This window comes from Falco rusticolus, chromosome 4 (genome assembly GCF_015220075.1).
Source record: "Falco rusticolus isolate bFalRus1 chromosome 4, bFalRus1.pri, whole genome shotgun sequence".
In the NCBI taxonomy this organism is placed as follows: domain Eukaryota; kingdom Metazoa; phylum Chordata; class Aves; order Falconiformes; family Falconidae; genus Falco; species Falco rusticolus.
This window is the reverse complement of record NC_051190.1, coordinates 6,648,773-6,668,195: the sequence shown is the minus strand read 5'-3', so window position 1 is coordinate 6,668,195 and position 19,423 is coordinate 6,648,773. Positions and strand designations below refer to the sequence as shown.

The 19,423-nt window shown below is 39.1% G+C and overlaps 1 protein-coding gene across 14 annotated transcripts in view; it reads right to left on the bottom strand.

The window, feature by feature from the left end:
• Positions 1–19,423, bottom strand: part of PBRM1 (polybromo 1) — a 69,215-nt gene that overhangs the window by 6,686 nt on the left and 43,106 nt on the right. For 7 of the 14 annotated variants that reach the window (XM_037383930.1, XM_037383931.1, XM_037383928.1 and 4 more), the window contains 9 exons: positions 18,818–18,975; positions 17,605–17,871; positions 16,085–16,230; positions 15,616–15,773; positions 14,768–14,951; positions 13,340–13,550; positions 9,366–9,567; positions 5,152–5,310; positions 1,191–1,346 (listed from right to left, as the gene is read on the bottom strand). In XM_037383930.1, the coding sequence (XP_037239827.1) occupies positions 1,191–1,346; positions 5,152–5,310; positions 9,366–9,567; positions 13,340–13,550; positions 14,768–14,951; positions 15,616–15,773; positions 16,085–16,230; positions 17,605–17,871; positions 18,818–18,975 (1,641 nt within the window). The other 7 variants (XM_037383936.1, XM_037383937.1, XM_037383940.1 and 4 more) reach the window with 5 other exon arrangements.

The following is a 19,423-nucleotide window of genomic DNA, read 5'->3' as shown; positions in this document are numbered from 1 at the left end:
AGAAATGCATTGTCCTGGATTCACCTCCCAAACATTTGTATTGGCTGGTATGTGCTGAATGTCACTGCCTTGGTGAGTCGGAGCCAGGCTCACAGACACACAGCTGTTTTCCTACTTGCTCTGTGTGACATTATGACAAATCTTACACACCTGCGAAGCTGCAAGCTGCACACCTAATACTGCTGGACTTTAAAAATGCAACAAGCAAACAAAAAAACAAACCCACCGCAACCCAAAACAATTTACATACAGATGAAAATCTTAATAGCGTTTCCAATAAACACAGTTGCAAGTGGGGTAGGGGGAGGCAAATGAGACCACTTCTGTCCACAGCTTGTTTAACTGCTGAACATATGGGATGCACATCTTTTAAATAGGAGTTATCAGAGGTAAAAACTGAAAGGATCAGCAGAAAACAGGGTCAGAGGCAGATGAAAATTTTTCCCCATAAAGAGGGCACCTTAATGGCATTAACACTGAAAAAATGTTTGTTTCATTCAGCCACACTTTTCATGGAAAGCATGGCAAAAAAATAGCAAACATGTAGTAGATAATGCTCTCAAAAATCAATTCAAAATTTGGCCAACAGTACACTGAGTTCACCTTACCCCCACACGTTTCCAGTTGCTGTTGTATCAACAAGGTTTAATCTGAACGTTATTTTATAATGACACACATCAGTGCCCCAATGGCCAAGGGGTCTTACATGACCAGGTTCATTTAAGTTCAGTCTGGCTACTGATTAATATTAACATATTGAAAAAAAGTGTTTGGTAAGGAATGAGAGCAATAAATTTCATTTATAAGCCCACTTTAAATAAGAAAAGGAAGAGTGAAAGGATGCTGTTCAAATGACATAAGGATACGAGTAGGCTGATTTCAGCTTTTCAGACCTCTGAAACTCAAGCACAATTGTCATGTTTTTTGGCTGGAGCAAAACCACTGCTGGAACAGCACTGCATTTCTCCAGTAACCGTTCCTTGCTGGTTTACTGAACATGCTGTTCTGTCAGCATCTTGCATATACCTCATACATTCAGCAGTGCATCGTGTGTGCTGCAGCTACACAAACCTGCAATGTTCAGAAACAAAAGCTATGACCAAAACAAGCTGCAGATAATTTCTGTAACAACTGGTTAAACGCCAAGTACATGAAAATGAAATAAGAGCGAATGAGGATGACATTCTTACCGGGTGGTGGGATGCCTGGGATGCCTGGCATACCTGGCGGAAGTTGGTGGGGTGGGGGCACCCCTGGGTGAAGTGGCTGCATGCTGCCCATGCTAACAATGCCATCAACTGGGCCCTGCAAAGGTGGCAGCACCGGTGGATAGCCACTTATCATGCCTTGAAGGACACAACAAATTTCAAACATGCATCAATAACATGCAATATGATCTACACAATCATGTAGACATGCACTATCCACAAAAAAAAAAAAGCACCTTTAGTACAGCAAGACGATACTACAATTAGTATCTTGCAAAATAAACAAAAATTAAAAATAAAGTTATAAATATGAAACACTATACTTCTGATGAATTAGTATTTAGTGTATTTATATGTTTCTCATGGGGCAATAAATGCTGAATATTCAGATATGTTAACACAAGGAATAAATTCAGCCACAATTAAATGTTACTAACACAAGCAATTTTAATACAGCTTAAAGCTCTGCCATCTGCATACAGATTACAAACACAACACTAACTACACAAGCTTCACGTACAGCCCTGCTACGTGGGCTAGCTCAGAGAGCAAAGCCAACTGGAACAAAACCAAAACCCTGTACATTGTTCTGCAGTGCATATGCAAAATTAACACGCACAAGCCCTACAGCATTCATATACTTAAAACTAACAGCAGTGACGGGTGATTTTTATTCAATTATCTCCAGTGTGAGCTAAGAAAGTAATTCAAATTTTAAACCCGACAGCACTGGATGTGCTGGGCTGCAGTAGCTGACACTCATGGCACTAAACCAAAGTAAAAGGACTTACAAAGAGCACCTGCAGTCCCTCACAGATTTTCACTGTCAGTGTCTTTGAGATGTCTTTATAAGAAAATCAATGATACGACAAAGATGGTATTGTGCTGCTCACCAATTTAGTTTTCTGCACGTGAGGGAAGACAATTTAGAGCTTATTCCGGTTTTGGCTCAGGTTTGCTGCTACCCATGAGGTGATACTACAGGATATAGCTGCGCTATGTTTATCAGGTCCTGAAACGTAACACGCTTGTCCTTCACCCGTTTTCTAGGCTTTTTGATTTGAATGGATGTGTTGTTAGGTAACCAAGGAAAGGGGCTGGAAAGACAACGGAAAGATGGCAGAGGACAGAAGCAGGTCTAGAGAGATGAGATAAGCCTAGAAATGCAAGATTGCTGGGGCTTCTATAGCAGGTCCCAAGAAACCACCTACTGAGTTATGCCACACTCCCAGTAAGTCATAAAACAAGCTCTGAGAACAGGGATTTCTGGAATAAGATTGGCCAAAAACTCATATCAGTTCTGACTGGAAACAAAGCTGTCAGAAGCTCAGGGTCGAAACAGATCAACCAGCTCCAAAATAAAAGCTAAATTTGTCAGTTCCTCAGGAAGGGTTACAAAGGTAAGAAACCTGAAATTCCAAAAGCCTTATATGCAGGAAACGACGAGAAAAACAAAGAAGTGATCTCCCTCAAAACTTCAGTTTCCACAGGACACCTAGATTGACACTTACTAAATAGGTCTTAGGTACCTATTGCAAATACTGGAAGCTCATCTGTACCTCTTTATTAACAGAGTGAAATCCATATTTCTAACGGAAAAAGTAAAAGAAGAAAAATAACGAAAGCATCCCTAGCATAAGGGGCTTTCACTGTAGCCACCGCCCGGTACTTCCAGCGCACCCCGAACTGTAACCACATCTTCAATGTATTTACATACACTTTTGAAGCTTTAAAACAAACAAACAAAAAAAGCTCCAATGAAACAAACCCATATTTATCAATCATGAAAGCTCATTTCTACATTTCCAAATAAAATACTCATTCAACAACTGGCTGCATTAATAGTTATTGTCAAATCTCCATGAGTAATCAGTTCCTGTAGCTCATCACAAGGTTATAAGAGCAGCCACTTTCATACCCCATATATGAGTTACCACTTTGATTTTAAACTAGTAAACATGGGCAAACTATCTCCAGCTCCCACAGATGTGATTTATGAAGTCTGTCAAATTACTTGTTTTCTCATTTTTTATTATAACAATGTAAGACTAAATAAACTTTCCTAATGCATAAATTTACAAGTACCTAGAGTGCTGCATGCTAAGAGAAATGCATCTCAGAAGGCATCCAGACTTTTTGGACCCATGGGCCATAAAGAAGTTCCATGAACTTCCGTGATGGAGAAGTTCTCTGAACTAGAGAAGAGCAATGAAATGATGGAGGAGGATGTAAAAGAGGTCTCAACAGAATAAGATACCTCTAAGTCAGACTTGCGGAAACCAAAAGATGAAAGACTGTGTTTTTCAAATGGGCCACAAAAACAGAAAGAGCGTAAAAAGATCCACTCGATCATCTACTTTAAGGAAGTACTTCACAATGCCAAAGTGAAGAGACTTGAATGTCTAACTGCTCAAATAAGATGATGGTCTTAAATACAGCTTGGCTTTTGAGGAGGCTGCCACAGGAAGTGAGCACGTGTAGTTTGCAGAATGCACATTTTTGGAAAAGTTTTAAGGAAGTGTTAATAGTAAGTATTACTGCCCATCAACACCTACCTCCAAAAAATTAGAAAACTGACTCAATGCCAAAAAACCAAGAACCAAACCAAGAAAACACAACCACAAGAGGATGACATTTCTACACACTCTAGATTGAAGTAGATTACTCACTAAAGAGAACAGCATTGGAGACTTTTTTATATCCCTTTTTCTTAATATATGCACAGATGTGTACACAACACACAGACACATACCAACTGCAAACAGTTCAGAGGAAAATTATCCAGAACAAAGTGAAAAAAACAAAAGAAAAACACAACTCAGTGTAAACAAATGCTTTGTAATCTGAAGACCATGAACCAAGTAAGGAATGTGCCTTCGGTTTAAACATCCATGCAGCCTATTTACTGAAAAGGGATTTAGAGACCATGATGAAAAATGCCTCAGGCTTCAGCTTTAAATATGGCCACAGCCTGTGAGACGGAAAAGAAAAAGAAAAATGACAAAAGAATAAATGGAATAATTGGAATGCCTTAAGGTAAAAAAACCCCAAAACTCAAAACAAAAGCCCTCCAAATACTTATTTTTACCTACTCAGCACTATTTTGACCTTGACTGAAGTAATCTAATTTTTTTAATTAGAAAAGGGGGAAGGAAAACAACCTATCAGGTCATAGCTAATTCATTTTCTCACCGATGTATGGCTGATTCCCATACAAGAATCTCCAGTGGAATCTACATCGTCTTCAGATCTGATCCTGAAAAATACTTACTCCGAGCATACCCTCTATGAACTCAAGACAGATTACAACTGGTAATAACCACACACCAAACAACAGGAACCTCGTGGAAGAGTCCTCTGAGCTCAGCTCTATTCTGAAAAATCACCTCATAAAACTGGCAATGTTGGCATCTCCTATTTGTTTCTGCAACGGCTCTAGATCCTAGCCTGCTCTGCTTACCGGTGTCTAATTGGCAATTCTGTAAAGCTTTTGCTTGGATTTAAAATCTAGTTTGGATTCTGTTTGCCTCTTACCTTCCTGACAATAAATAAATAAAAAATAATAATAAAAATCGGCTCCTACTTTACACTTCCACTGATGTTGCATGCACTAGAAGAGTATTTAGCTCGCTTTTCTCCTGCCACAGCAGGGCTAAATATGAACTCTGCAAAGCAGAATGAATAAACACGACTGCACACACAGAACAGGACTACCGCACAAGGAGGACCCTTCTTCCCTGCATTTTCAACAGGCTACTCACTACTGGAGCAAGTAACATGGGACTACCAGGCTACTGCTGGCGTTATGTATATAATGAAGAAAGACTGAAGAGGCTGAGCTTTTTCTTCCGTAAGAACAAAGTGACCCAAGAGAGTGTTCAGAGTTATGAAGGGGGTTGATATAGTGGATGAGGAAAAAATGGTCATAGCTCCTACGTTTTACCTGCAACGGGTGTCAACTGCTGATTGAGCATTCCCATTGGTGTTGGTGGCGGCACCACCCCCATAAGAGCCCCGACAGGAGTGCCTGCCCGGGGGGAGGAATTCTGCTGCTGTGCTGCTCGCTCTCTCTCCTGCTGCTCAGCAACTTTAGCTGCCCGCTCTGTAAAAGTATTTTAGATTTTCAGTTCTGTTTTGTAACCCAGAATTTCAAAATATTATCTGTTCATTAAAAAGGACTAGTCAAACACTGGCATAGTTTAGTCAAATATAAAGTAGAACAGATGAATCTTTTTATACAGTATATGATTTGATTTCATGTGGCTGCAGCTAAGACTTTTAGAGAACCTTTCATGAAAAATATTCCACAAAGTTTTATCTCTTTCTAAAAAAAAATAAAAATAAAAATAAAAATAAAAATAAATAATAAAATAAAAATTTTAAAAGTCAAAGAACAAATTTGATAATAACACCAGTGTTACCAACATGAAGCAGCAGTCCAGCATTAGGCTCAGTCCGCACTAGGAAAACATGGCAAAACGTTCCCTCTGTTGACACCACTGGCTCAGCTAAACCAGTTGCAGCCAAGGCCGGCAGCAATCACGCAGATCCGCTACCAGCTGCTGCGGGAATTCTAAGCACCATGTCTACCAGGCGTGCCCTAAAGTAAGACGCAAATAGCAGATAGCAGTGCCAGCCGGTGGCCCGTTCCTTCTTGGGCTCCTCGGGTATTTTTACTACTGATGCAGCTGAAAAGTGGTGGCAAAGTTGGGAAGCATTTGCAAAGTTTCCCTAGTGTAGAGAGGTCCTTAGTGTTTGGAACATAACAAGCAGCAGTTTGATGAACCAAAAAGATTTTTCTCTGCCTCTTTCTGTCATTTTCCCCATTTGGCCCCCTTTGAGTTATTTTTTTTCTTTTTTCTTTTCTTTTTTTTTTTTTTTTTCTGAAGATGTCTAACTCACATTGTGCTGCTCACTGGAGGTCATGTGTGTCCTTTGTACGATGAATCTGGTCATTATCTCAATCAAGTTTCTCACTGTGACTGCAAGAACAAAAGATCTACTGCAGGGGAATCTGACCAGAGGACAATTTTATATTAAGGGAAGGGCAAAGGGTCATGGGAAGAAGAAAAAAAACAAACCAAAACCCAAGCAAACAAAACAAGGAGATATACTGAATGCCTACTCAAGGTGTGTTGGGGGCATGCAAGTTGCTGATTTGTTTACTCTGAACATTGTATCTGACTGACGCAATGAGGAACGACAAAGAATAAATGAATGCAGCATACATCTCCAGCAATTTTAATAACAGTGAATGCAGGGCTAGAAGTTCTCTTGCAGTTGGTGAAAGATGAAAACTGCCACCAAAACAGCAATCAAGGTCCTCTGTCAAACAAAGGCTAAGAAGAAGTTCATCAAGGAGATTAAGTTATGCATCCTGCCAATGTTACTCGTTTTCTCTAGTGTATGACTTCAAATGTCTATCACACATTTGTCACCTGTAGAACCTGTTTGTGCAGCTTCTAGCACTACTTCCATACACTGAAAGACCAGTTTCATTTCTAAAGGCGTTTCCTTCCTTCTTTTCACTTCTGTCATTTTGGAAAGAGATGACGACGCACAGAAACTCCTAAATGTACTACAGGTAACTTACATGTGATCGAGCACAAAATACACAAGACACTTAAAGGTAGATCCTGAAGTAGAAAAATGATAATTTTCCTCTTTAAGAGCAGAGCAAGCATCTGGGGACAAGATGAAGCAGCTGTTCTGACTCTCACCTGCTTCCGGCCAGCTATAAAAAAATCGTCAGACAAAAGCAAAAGTTCTGGAGACACTCTGATGAATGAGAAATTACTGTTCAGCATCCAGCTTTATCAGACTTCAGAGTGCTGAGCTTTGAAGAAGGACCTGATGTAGGACAGCACTTGAGTTTTACCTAGCCTCTGCCCATGCCGTGAACTGCCACGGAACTAACAGATGAAACACCACTGCCAAAGGGAACTGTAGCAGGTATCTAAAAGTTAAGCCTTGAGCATTCACATAATACTCAATACTAAACCCAAATCGTTTAGGCCAAGACTTGAGATCATTCAAACAACATTTCCAATACATCTCAAGAGAGACAAAAGAGACATTCTGCTTGGAACAGAGCTTTTCCTTAAAACAGGCCTTTACTCCAATCCCATGCATTATTTTTATTTTATTTTGAGGAGTTTTCACAGTGCAGTTAGCCACGCACAACGCAGCCTGTTCTTTGCCCAGCTATTGCTGAAGAAACAACTATTATCCTGCACATACACCAAATGAAATTTTCAGTGGGTCAAAACGGATCTAAAATGCAAACTCGTTTTCACAAGAATGTGGGAAGGCACTTTTTCACTGGGGTGTCAAACCGTGCCTGTTCCCTGCTTCCTGCTGCACGTCCACACTAGAGAGCACATGAATTCTGACTTGCCACAGTGGAAGGACAGGAGCTTCTTTCCTTTCACACATGCTAAGCAAACACAGTTTGGACGCTTTGTAACCCCATCCCAATCCCTCAAAATCAAATAAAAGTAAGTCTAGTTCTGGGCAGACACCAAGCCAAAGAAACTGCAACCCAAAACGCAAAAGCTTTGGAAAATTTGAGAAACAGGATTAAAATGGAAGTGCAGAGGCAATCATTAACACAGCGGACAGACACTGTCGCTACCGCTACATTACAGCTGTGTCTTCCTGCAGAAGTGCAAGACATCAAGCTGCTCTAAGCTAGGAAGCGTTGACATGCTAGCCATCCTACTGCTTAAGAACTAGGCTGTAAGGAGGGGTCTGTCAATAAAAAGATACCATGTTCACCTAGAAGGGTGTTAAAGGGAACTACAACAGGAAAAAAGTAAGGCCATAGTAATTTCACAAAGAAAGAACATTACCATTCCTCTTCACAGCACTTGCAAAGGAAACTTGCACATAGCCAAGTGGTGCTATATTACCCTCCAGAACTGCAAAGAGGTACTACTGCAAATTCAGAAAGGATTGAGGCGGCTGAGAGTGGAAAGTGACAGCATGCAATTCTCTAGTTTGAAGATCAAAGCAGCCTTTAAGTTATGAGTATGCAGAAAACCTATCGAATCTCATTTTTAGAAAAAGCAAAGGTATAACTTAATTGGGCAATAACTTTCCAGGGTGTTGAAATTCTCCTATCCAAAGTAGCACTGTCTTCCAATAAAATTGCAACAATTGCTTAAAAAAAATGGGTTTAATATGGGAAGCATTGATACATTATTAACTACTACTAACTATGGATGTTAAGCCAGTGTATTTGGGTTGGGTAAGCGCCTGCTGTTAAGGATCAATTGTGTTTTAATTTAATCAAATCAAGTTGAAACACAATGACCAACATCAGGGGGGAAGGGGGAAGGGGGAAGGGGGAAGGGGGAAGGGGGAAGGGGGAAGGGGGAAGGGGAAGGGGGAAGGGGGAAGGGGGAAGGGGGAAGGGGGAAGGGGGAAGGGGGAAGGGGGAAGGGGGAAGGGGGAAGGGGGGAAGGGGGAAGGGGGAAGGGGGAAGGGGGAAGGGGGAAGGGGGAAGGGGGAAGGGGGAAGGGGGAAGGGGGAAGGGGGAAGGGGGAAGGGGGTCTCATGACTGTGAAATATTCCTAGGCTTACTTCAGGATATGAAATGTCTCAACAAAATCAGTTACAACAGCTAATTAATATTGACACTGAAGAACAGGTCATATTTACAGTATCGTAACAGATTCTGTATCCTTGATTTCATTCTATCAAAGCTTTTTAGGACTCTATGTACTGCTAATCAAAAGAACTTTTTCCCGCTGCGCTGTAAGCCTTCTTACCTGCTGCTACAGCTCTGAAGAGCTTCTTGTCCAAAATTCCCCCCAGTCCTCGTTTAAGGAAACTTTCATAAACCAATTTTTCCAACTGACTTCCAGCCCAGGGGCTTCATGGCCCTTTACTTCTAATTTGTCCCCATTTTTCTTGATCTTTGTTAATTTGGTTATTCGCGGCAAAGACATTTAAATTATCAGTTGTGTACTACATAACTTAAACATGCTCTTTGCTCCTCTTCAGTCATCTCTCAATATGAACTTCTCTTTAAGGTACGTCCAGAATACAAACATAAATATCTTCTTTTATTAAACCTGTCATCTGAGTAACAGTAATGAATGTGTTGAGAAAGAAAAAAAAGCAAAAAAGTTTAGCATCTTAGTTTTTATTTACCTTCATATTCTGCTTTCTTTGTTGCTTCCAAGTTTCTCCATTCAGTTCCTACAAGCCTGCTGAGCTCTCCAAAGGAGTAGTCTGGGTGCTGAGCTTTAATCACAGCTCTCATCTCGCTGCTAAATAAGATGTACCCACTCATGTTGATCTTCCTTTTTGATCCCTCCTTCTTGGTGCTGCCCTTAACAGACTTGGGAGTGGACTGTGAGAAAAAGCAGTTATGACCACAAGTGTACAAAAGAGAAGCTTCTTGACATACAAAATTCAAAGCTGTAAGAAACAGTATTTTACAACATTCCTGTATTTTTCTTGAACCTAGTCCCACAAGGACCATCCAACCTTACAGCTCCTAAAGGCAGACTGCATCTACTGATGCATGACAAGAGCACACGCAAACACTTATGAGAAGTACACGGGGCGGGGGGAAAATCACAGTGTTTTGATGCTTTTCAACCCACCCACATGTAATGCCACCTTTATAACTGAGGCTTCAAAAAATTCTCAGTAAGACAACATAGAATGCCCACTATCAACTAAAACCATTCCAAGCGGAACAAGAGGATTAAGAAAGGCTGAGTAGCAAATAAGTGACTACTTGGAAGGCCAAAACAGAAAAAAAATAATTGTGTTATGTTACAGATTTCATCCATTGTGCTATTCAGAAATATTGTCAACACAAGTTGAGTAAAACATTTTTTTCACTATTGCACATTTCAGGGAAACGCTTCCCTATTTCCTCCTCGGCCTTTGCAACCCCCACCCTCCCTGGCTCCATCTTCCTCTTCACATCCCTAAACACTCTCGGTTTTGCCTGCCAGACCTTCCCTTCTCTCTAGTGTTCACCTTGATTACACAAGCTGCCATTTCTCCATGAAAAACCCAAAGCTCTGTTTTGCTAATCACCATTTACCTACACAGCGGGTTCACATCACAATTCTTATGTTGATAGGTAACAAAAATTCTGTTCCTTTGCTTTTCCCACTGTGGACGCTCCTGTTGAGAGCTCCTTGATGTCTTAAGTCATCAAAAACTTCAACCTATTAGATACCACTGCATTTGTCTTTTTATTTATTTATTTATCTAACCTATTAGATACCACAATTACAATCACTTAGATCCTACAGCTGGAACTCCCTTTTTGAAGGCTCCTTCCACCTGTATTTGAAGGCACCTTCCACCTATATACCAAAACCCTCAAAACGCCCTTCTCATATGCCAAACACAAATTTATAACATCTTGAAAACTGTAATTGATTCCAAATACCTGTTGAGGAAAAAAAGGAAAGAAAAATACATGCAACTGTTTTCTTGCTATCTTGACATTCTGGTCACGTTACTAACTTCTTCTAATTATCACTTTGACCCTGAAGTTCAGCGCTCTTCTCTCAGCTAAAAACAAAGCTCCAGTGGTAGTAAGATGCTTACCAAAAAAAAAAAATATATCTTTCTCGTCAATTTAAGCCAGGCACTGGATAAACTGAGGTATACTTGTATGTTACTCCAAACTTCACTGGATTAATTTCCAAATGGCAACCCACCCTTAATGTTTTCAATATGAACCCAAAGACAATACTTGTCTTTTGGGGAGAAAGTCTTCTAGGTTTGTCTCTAAGATGGAGGAAGTGAAGAGAACTCCATGCAGGTTCTGGGATGACACACAGGGCACGTACAACTCATCCTGGCTTCTCAGGCAAGCCCACATTGGCAGATGGAGATTTCTCAAGTCAGAAACAGGAAAAGTAATTATGTATTCGGCCTCTTACACATCTGCACTTAGCTACAAGTTTATCAGCTGGTTTTGCCTTTATAGTGCTTGCAACATTTTCAGTAACAGTAATCTAATGTAAAAGCCTACCCATCAGTTTGGAAGGGCAAATAGGACTTTGAGAAACTGTAAGAATTCTGAATTCCGTTCTTGTATTCTCTGGTCTTTTATATATATAACCACTTCTAAATGAACAGAATCTTTTCCATTTGAGTTAGATACTGCATATTCCGTTTTAGATGTGTTTAGAGAAGAAATAAACCAGGACCCCCCTTTATGCCTTTTCTCAGCCATATTGCTTAATCAAAAAAAGGAAGTTGCACATCTTTTTCTTTTGTAGGTTCGACTCAATTCACAGCAAAGTGCAGCAGGAGAGCATCATCCATGTATTTGTCAGGCCCCACAATATCACATATTAATTTGTCTTGAGTCCTTTTATCCTTAGATGTAGTAAGAGTTTCTTTATCAGGAGAAAAAAAAAGTTTAAAAGTTCTGGGGTTTAACAGTTCTTAAATAAAATTCTATACGTTTAAGAGAAGATGAAGCAAACACATGCCTTTTATCTAGGAGCTCTGTTTAAAAAGACACTTTTCACTTGGGATATAAATAGAACAGATTATCCGAAGACGAATATTTATGTCTGTGCTGTATGTTATCTCTCCACTAGAGTTAAATTGTGCTCTGAATGCCAGCTCTCAGACACAATTTGCCTCTTCTTTCCAAATCACCTGTGTGAGGAATCTGCCAGGGCAGCTATCAACCTGGCTTCAAAGAGATATTATATATCAGTATTTAAATAAAACTTCTTAAGGGAACCTGAGCAAAACACAGCTATGTAGAAAGGCGGAAAGCAAAGGAGATCAAAAGACAGTGAATGCTGCAGCAGGCAGTTTGTGAACATCTTTAACATCTAATAATCCCTATTTAAACTGCTTTCAGCAGCTGCCATGCTTAACAATGATGATCTTTTGATTTATAAAAAGTTACCCTCCCCTTCCTAAATGGTTATATTAGTTGGCTAATACATGTAACATGCTTTCTATTTGTAATACTCTGCAAGAGTTTTCACAATACTTACAAAAATTCAGCATGTTAAAACGAGAGCAGCAATGCAACCTTGCACAGGAAAATGCATTTCATGGTCTGCCCACATGACAAAAAGTCGGAATCAAACCAAGCTTTCAATTTCATCTCTCTTTCGTGACATCCAAAGACAGTTATTTCTATCCAGGGGTCACATTCTTTCTTCCAACTACCAATGAGGTTGAATGTAATGCAGCAGAAATCCATACAGCTGGTTACAAAAGTGTCTGAAACTCCCTCCTGGTCCCAGCAGGTCATTCCCACTGCCTCTTTAATGCCGGCATTACCTTGGATGTGGTAATGAGATAGACTGATAAAGGGTTCAAAAATTAGTGGCAAACAAACTTTTTTTATTTGGTCAATTTCCAGATGAAGCAGTTCCTCACCCTGCTTCAATACTCAGTTACATAAATACCAGAGCTTGTGTAAGTAACACAGCATGAGAGGGAAGGGGATCTAAAGTCCCCCCATTTGAACAGCAGCAATAATTCATGCTGCATTGAAGCAGCATATAACCACACAATTCTTCTTTCACTTCATATTTATTTATCAGAAAATTAATACTAAAGCTTCTAGGACATCCAGTTCTTTTTTAACAAGTTCTTATTTCCAAGTAAGAATGGTAACTCAATACTAAAAAAGTGGTATTTTTTTCTCCTTTGAGGATGATGCACAGCATTTTCTAAAAATGTAGCAAACCTGTAACCCCCAAATGCTAGATTTTTTTCAAAATTTAAGGAAGATCTTACAAATGGGCATTAGTTAAATTGAAAATTACAACTAAACCCTTACATTCCAACATTATATTTAACGTACAGAACTGGTATTTCTGAACAAGTGTCATAGAAAACCTACTAATCTGAAATAACACTAACATACGACACAAAAACGTACCCTAGATTTTCCTCAACTGAATGATTTGTTTTAAAAATATTTTAATGAACTTTAATATTATCACCTTGATATCATATTGGATATGCCAAAACTGCTCTGTGTAATTCCATGAACTCAAACTGAAGTATAAATCTATTCTGTGTATATGATAAAATGTTACTGTTTGTTTATTTGGGTTGGGGAAAGAATGCGGAATATAAAGGTTTAAAGGTTTCTCAAGGAAGGTCCTTACCTGTGGTGGAGTATAAGGCATTATATCCAATTCACTAGCTAACGGAGTCTGAAGCTGAGGCATAGAAGGTGTTTCCGTCATATCACCTTCCTCTTCTCCCATCTCTTCCATGTCCTCATCTCCTCCTTCCAACTCAGCAAATTTTGCTTCTAGCTGCTGAATTTTCTTTTCCAGTAGTGGAGATGGCTCCTTCTGAGGAACTATGGGTTTTCTGAAAGGTGGAGGAAGACAAAAAGCAGATGAGAATACACTCACACTTTACAGGAGACAGCATAGGTTTTTGAAGATAAACCCAGGTTTTTTCCTTTATTATTGATCAATATGGAAACAATGGTGACTCAGGATGTGCCTGTGCTTCCTTCCAGAACAAGGAGCAGAAATCACTCAGTGTCTATGGCCAGTATTTCATTTCAGTCACTTGCTAGAAGGAATTTTTTAAAAAAATTCGTATTTTTCATCAGTTAGAAGGGGATTTCAATGCAACGAATACTTTCATTTCTGCAACAGAAGGTAGTTAACACCACATCTTCCCTAGATTTTATTAAGTTAGAACTTAGTTCTTTTATTAATATCAGTGTTCAACAACTGGAAAGCTATTTGTAACCCATAATGGGGACTTAAGTTATTTTAATGATATCCAAGAGAATTTACCAGTCTGATAACATAACAACTTTTCCTAAAGTCAGAAGAAAACGAAAATATCCACTGGTATTAAGACCATGAAAAGACTGATGTTACCTGGTCTCCTTCCCAGAAGTGTGATTAGTCAAAATTGATCTTCTCCTACAACTATGACTTTTATATATGTACAGGGTCTGGCTGGGATGGAGTTAATTTTCTGCATAGCAGCCCGTACGGTGCTGTGTTTTGGATCTGTGACCACAACAGTGTTAGTAACACATCAATGTTGAACTGTGTTAGCACATTGTCAGGGCCTTTTCTTTTTGCCACTCTGCCCCCGCAGCAAGCAGGCTGGGCATGGGCAATAAACTGGGAGAGGAGACAACCAGGACAGTTCAGCCAAACTGACCAGGGATATTCCATACCGTATGACATCATGCTCAGCAATAAAAGCTGGGGGAAAGGAGGAGGAAGGGGGGGACATTCAGGGTTACGGTGTTTGTCTTTCCAAGTAAGCATTCCACATGTCAAGGTCCTGCTTCCCCGGAAACGGCTAAACATCTGCCTGCTGATGGAAAGTGGTGAACTAATTCCTTATGTTGCTTTTTTTGCATGTGCAGCTTTGCTTCACTTATTAAAACATCTTTCTCTTGACCCAGGATTTTCTCCTCCTTTTGCCCTTCTCTCCCCCATCCCACTGAGGGGAGTAAGCAAATGGCTGGGTGGGGGCTCAGCAGCCAGTCGGTCAGTCCACCACAATACAGACAGTGTGCTCAGGTGACACCCTCATTCCCGTGACATTTTTACCTAAAATAGTATATTTCGTCATCTACAACTTTTGCAGAGAGTGAAAACCTCTTCAGCCCTTTAAATTTCTTCATTTGTTTGTCGCTTTCATTGTAGCGGCTCTCACAAAGAAAAACATCGTTTTCAGAGATTTCTGTTGGTCTGCAGGAGAGGAAGTCTTTGAACGACAGAACTACACACTTTCCTGCAGAAATGAAAGAGCTGGGTAAGAAGGCAGCCACGCTTCCAGACATTTCACAAAAAGTGTGGAAACTCAAGTTTTTGCCTCACGTAAGTCAGAAGTTTCCCAGTATTTGGTGCAACTATGGAAAATACAGCAATCAATATCCCTATTCAATAACATCACTCAGGAGAAACCTACACAAACTTAACGTAGCTTTTGGATTTTTGTAAAGAACACGAAAACCTGCAAGATAACAAAACCCCGTGATCACTAGTCAGCTATATTCCGTACAGTACCATAACTACAAAATTAAGTACATAGTCATCATCTTAAGCAACAAACCAAATTTCAACCTCCTTCTGGAATAACTTCCAGGTAACACATACTGGAATAATTACATTAATAACTGAGAACAACAGAGTTTTCTGTTCTCTGGCTGTAGACAACGTTCACTTTGATATCACACATGTAATCCTCTTACTATAAGAAAGCTTTCTTACAGTGAAAATTCTCACTACAGGTCCCAAAGACAGGAATGCATATTAGAAATGGACTGATTAACCTCTCCTCCCCCACTCAATATGAAAAAAAAAAAAACTTGGAATCAAGCCTACACATAGCTATAAATCACTTCAGAATGTGTAGGAAAAGAGTGTCCATTGGATTTAAAGTTGTTAATAACTACCCAAAATGCAAGTCATCGGACAGGTCTCCTCCAAGTTACTCAAAAATACTTCCTTCTTGTAGAACATTTTAGTTGGTTCATGTTCAGTTTCTTCAGGATGTATAAAGATTGGACCAAAGAAATACGCAGCTCCATCTCGCACCCACATCTTTTCAATTCTGGAAAGAAAACCAAACGACTGACATAAATGAAAGGCCATCCCTCGCAATCAGACAGCTGAACACACTAGGTTGTTCAGGAAGACTGTCAGCACAAAATGAGTACAAAGAACAGCCTATTCCAATTGTACCACTGTATCACCTTTTTATTAGTGGCTAAACTTCGACCTCAATCTGTTAAGATTTGTAACGTTTAACTTCATTCAGAAGGTATTTTTTTCCCATCCTCTTTTATACTTTTTGCAACAAACCCATCTTTTGTCCAATTTCTTTTTATAGACACAAACTGCAAATAAAGAAGTTGCACCTACCGTCCTACTCGAGGTCGCACTAACCCATGTGATTTTATGAAGACACAGTCCCCAACCTTAAGCCACATATCATTGTAGCAGAGCTGTTCAAAGTAATGGCAACCAGGTTCTCCATTGGACATTTCTACTGGAACATCTTCTTTGTCCTGCAGAAGAATATGCATTTAGAAACTTGTGGAAGAAGGAAAATCAAACACACAAATAAAAAGATGCCAGGTGCAAGTAAAAAAAAAACCTTTGCTCTATCTTCACATTACCAGTAATAGGTAAACACTAGACAGTTCTGTACGTGCAAAAGTGAGAAGCCTTGAAATTTAAAGATGAAATAGCAAACCCAAAGATACCTTCCTTGTATGTCACAAGCATTCCTATTTCATAAAGCTGCAATTTTGCCAGAACAGTAATTTACAGGTCCTTTGTTCTGCTGCTTCGAAGTTAACTGGCCATGCCAAACCTTGTCAGCTTATTTTGATGGTTTGTTTTAAAGCACCATAACATGCTTAAGAGACAAGAATTGAGTATATGGCCAAGTTAACATATATGGAACTATAATGACTTAACTCTCATATACAATAATATGAATGCTCCATGTATTGCTTGCAAAATCATACCATTAGCCCCACTTAATTTCTTACTTTTTAGTCAAAAGTCACATTGTGCCTCAATTTAGCCTTTTAGCCTAGGATTTCAGAAAGCCAGTGAGAACACAGGCTATTTCCCCATGGTGTGGAAGGAAAAGACCCTACAACTTTTCATTCTCTTGGTAGAAAGAATTCCTTCTTTTGCCATGATGTGACTAAATACAATAATATATACTAAGCGTCTGGTTAAAGCTGACAATGAGTGTGCTGGGTATTCTGTTCTGAGGTTCTGTTTGAAAAATAGATATAAAGTGGATTTATTTTATGACTTAAGTTTATTTGTTTATGGCTCGATTTTAGATTAATTTAATTGAATAAATTAATTTATTTCTTTTATGACTATACACAACAATATAAGCCATTTTTACTCAGCACGTCGGACAGAAATATTCTTAAGCATTTTGACAATAAACCAGTTATAAACCATAAACAGGTCACAAGCAACAGAAATTATGTATTGCTTACTGCTGCCTAGCTACTGACTATTTTACTGAAATACTAACTAACAAAGCACTTCAGCATTGCCATGGACTAAAATTAGGCTTTTAGTTCTACTGATTCTTTAGGCTTCAGACAGGCTTTACATTAAAAGTGTAATTTTCTTTTCTGAAGTGTTAAAAAACCCCAAACAACCCCTTCACATGATCACAAGAAAACATTTCTAGAACCTAGCAAGTATGTACACAGTTTATTTTCTGTTTAGTCTATTTATATTGTTTGCATTTATTTACAAATGTGTGTAACATAATATGTAACAGAAACATATTTTTATGTATTTTATTGTGTCTGTATGCAGTGAAACTGAGGTCATGAGGACTCATGTTTTGCCACTCTTTATCTGTCAAACATAACTGATGTTCCACTTGTTATCTTACATACCTTTTCAAGATGAAGGATACTTTCTCCCACCTTACTGTCTTCCAATGTTTCAGCATGTTTCTCCTCATCTACTTTGTCTGTATTAGCAAACACAGAAGCAACACGGACCACAGGCAGGGGGACATCTCGTGGGACAAATCTTACAGAGCTTACAGGCATAGTCCACAGTTTAATCTTTTTAAAAGATTTTGTCTTTGCAGAGTAACGTGACTCACAGACATAGACATCCTCATCTCTGAAGTTTTCAGGACACAATTTAAAATATTCCTGAAGATTGAAGAAAAAAATATTTAATATTCCAGCAATACACACACACAACCCCCACAGACACACTGCACTCCCTCTCATGCTTTCTGGTTTTCTTTTTGTTTCCGTGTCAGTAACACTTTTAGACAAATATAGCCCTTCTGATGAGTTCTTTTCTTCCAGTTTGGCATCAAAGTTACATTAAAAATAAAAAGCAAACAACAAGAAATTCCACCCTTAGAGAAGCAGCTAAATTCAGTACAGGTTGTCATGTGAGAAAAGGTAGGTTTTCTTCATTTACCCAAACAGTACATTAACAAGTACAAGATCTGCAGCCTAAAACCACCTTTACAAGATTTCTGAGCTTTTACTTAGAAAGAGGACACAATCACAAAGTTGTTTTTGTTTTGTTTTGGGGGAGTGGAGTAGGCTCCATGCTCATTGATATGAGACCATGATATCCACTCATGTACTCAGCAGCTGTAGCGCTTTGTTCCATACACACTACCTCCCAAAACCACTGGTTGAGATAGGTCTGTTGCAAACAACCCAAAAATCCTCAGCACAAGGATGGTGTAGACTCAAATTTGAGAAAGAGATAAAAGACTTCATCATCTTACCAAGCCATTCAAGTCTCCCTCTCTGCCAAACCTAAATCTACAATGCTTTTATGGAAACTTTAAGAAGTTACCTGCAATTTCTCTCTACGTGCTCTGAAAAATCAATTAGCTTATTATCTAATAAGCACATGATTCTACAAACCTATCAGCATCGGCATACGCCATCACTTGGATGAACTACATACCTCATGAACCAAATGAAGAATAAAACCAGTACACAGGTACAAGTAAGTCCTACTTTATTTAAGTTATTAGCAGAATGTCTCTGTTAGAATGCCTACAGCTTTTCAAGAAAATAGCAGAGAACATATTATTTGCTTAACAAAATAGTCTGAATAGTCTCTCACCTTGACAAACATGACCACACATTTGCCTAAAATTTTGCTAACAGGAACTTTATTGTAATAGTCACTTTTAAAAACTTCTTTCTCCAAGAATTTTCGTGTTGCAAGATGAAACGTTTCATTTGGTCGATAAAACCAACATCCGTATAGCCATTTCTCTCCTTTGGGGCAGGGGGGTGGGGGTGGGGAGGAGGAGAAAAAGAGAAAAACCTCCACGTTAAATAGCATATTCTCCAGTGCATGAGCCAGAAAAAAATACTAGAGATTGATTTATTATCAAATAGCAATGTAGTAAGCTATACTGACAGTAAGTTGTTTTTTAAAACAGGACAAGATTCCTTAACTGTTTCAGGTAAGGAAAACTAGGTTGCTTAAAAAGCCTGCCAGTTGTTTTTTCCCCAGTAAAACCTGACTCAGCAAAATAAAGGAAGAATCATTTCTTATTTATAAATCTTGACTTTCAGGCCTTCAAATGGCTTCAGCATCTACACAACAATCACCTGATTATTTGAAGAACCTTGGATAACTCGTTTCAAGTTCTTTAAAGAAACATTTCTTCCATGTTATGCTGTGACAATTGTTACAATTGTTAACAATGATTTATAAAGT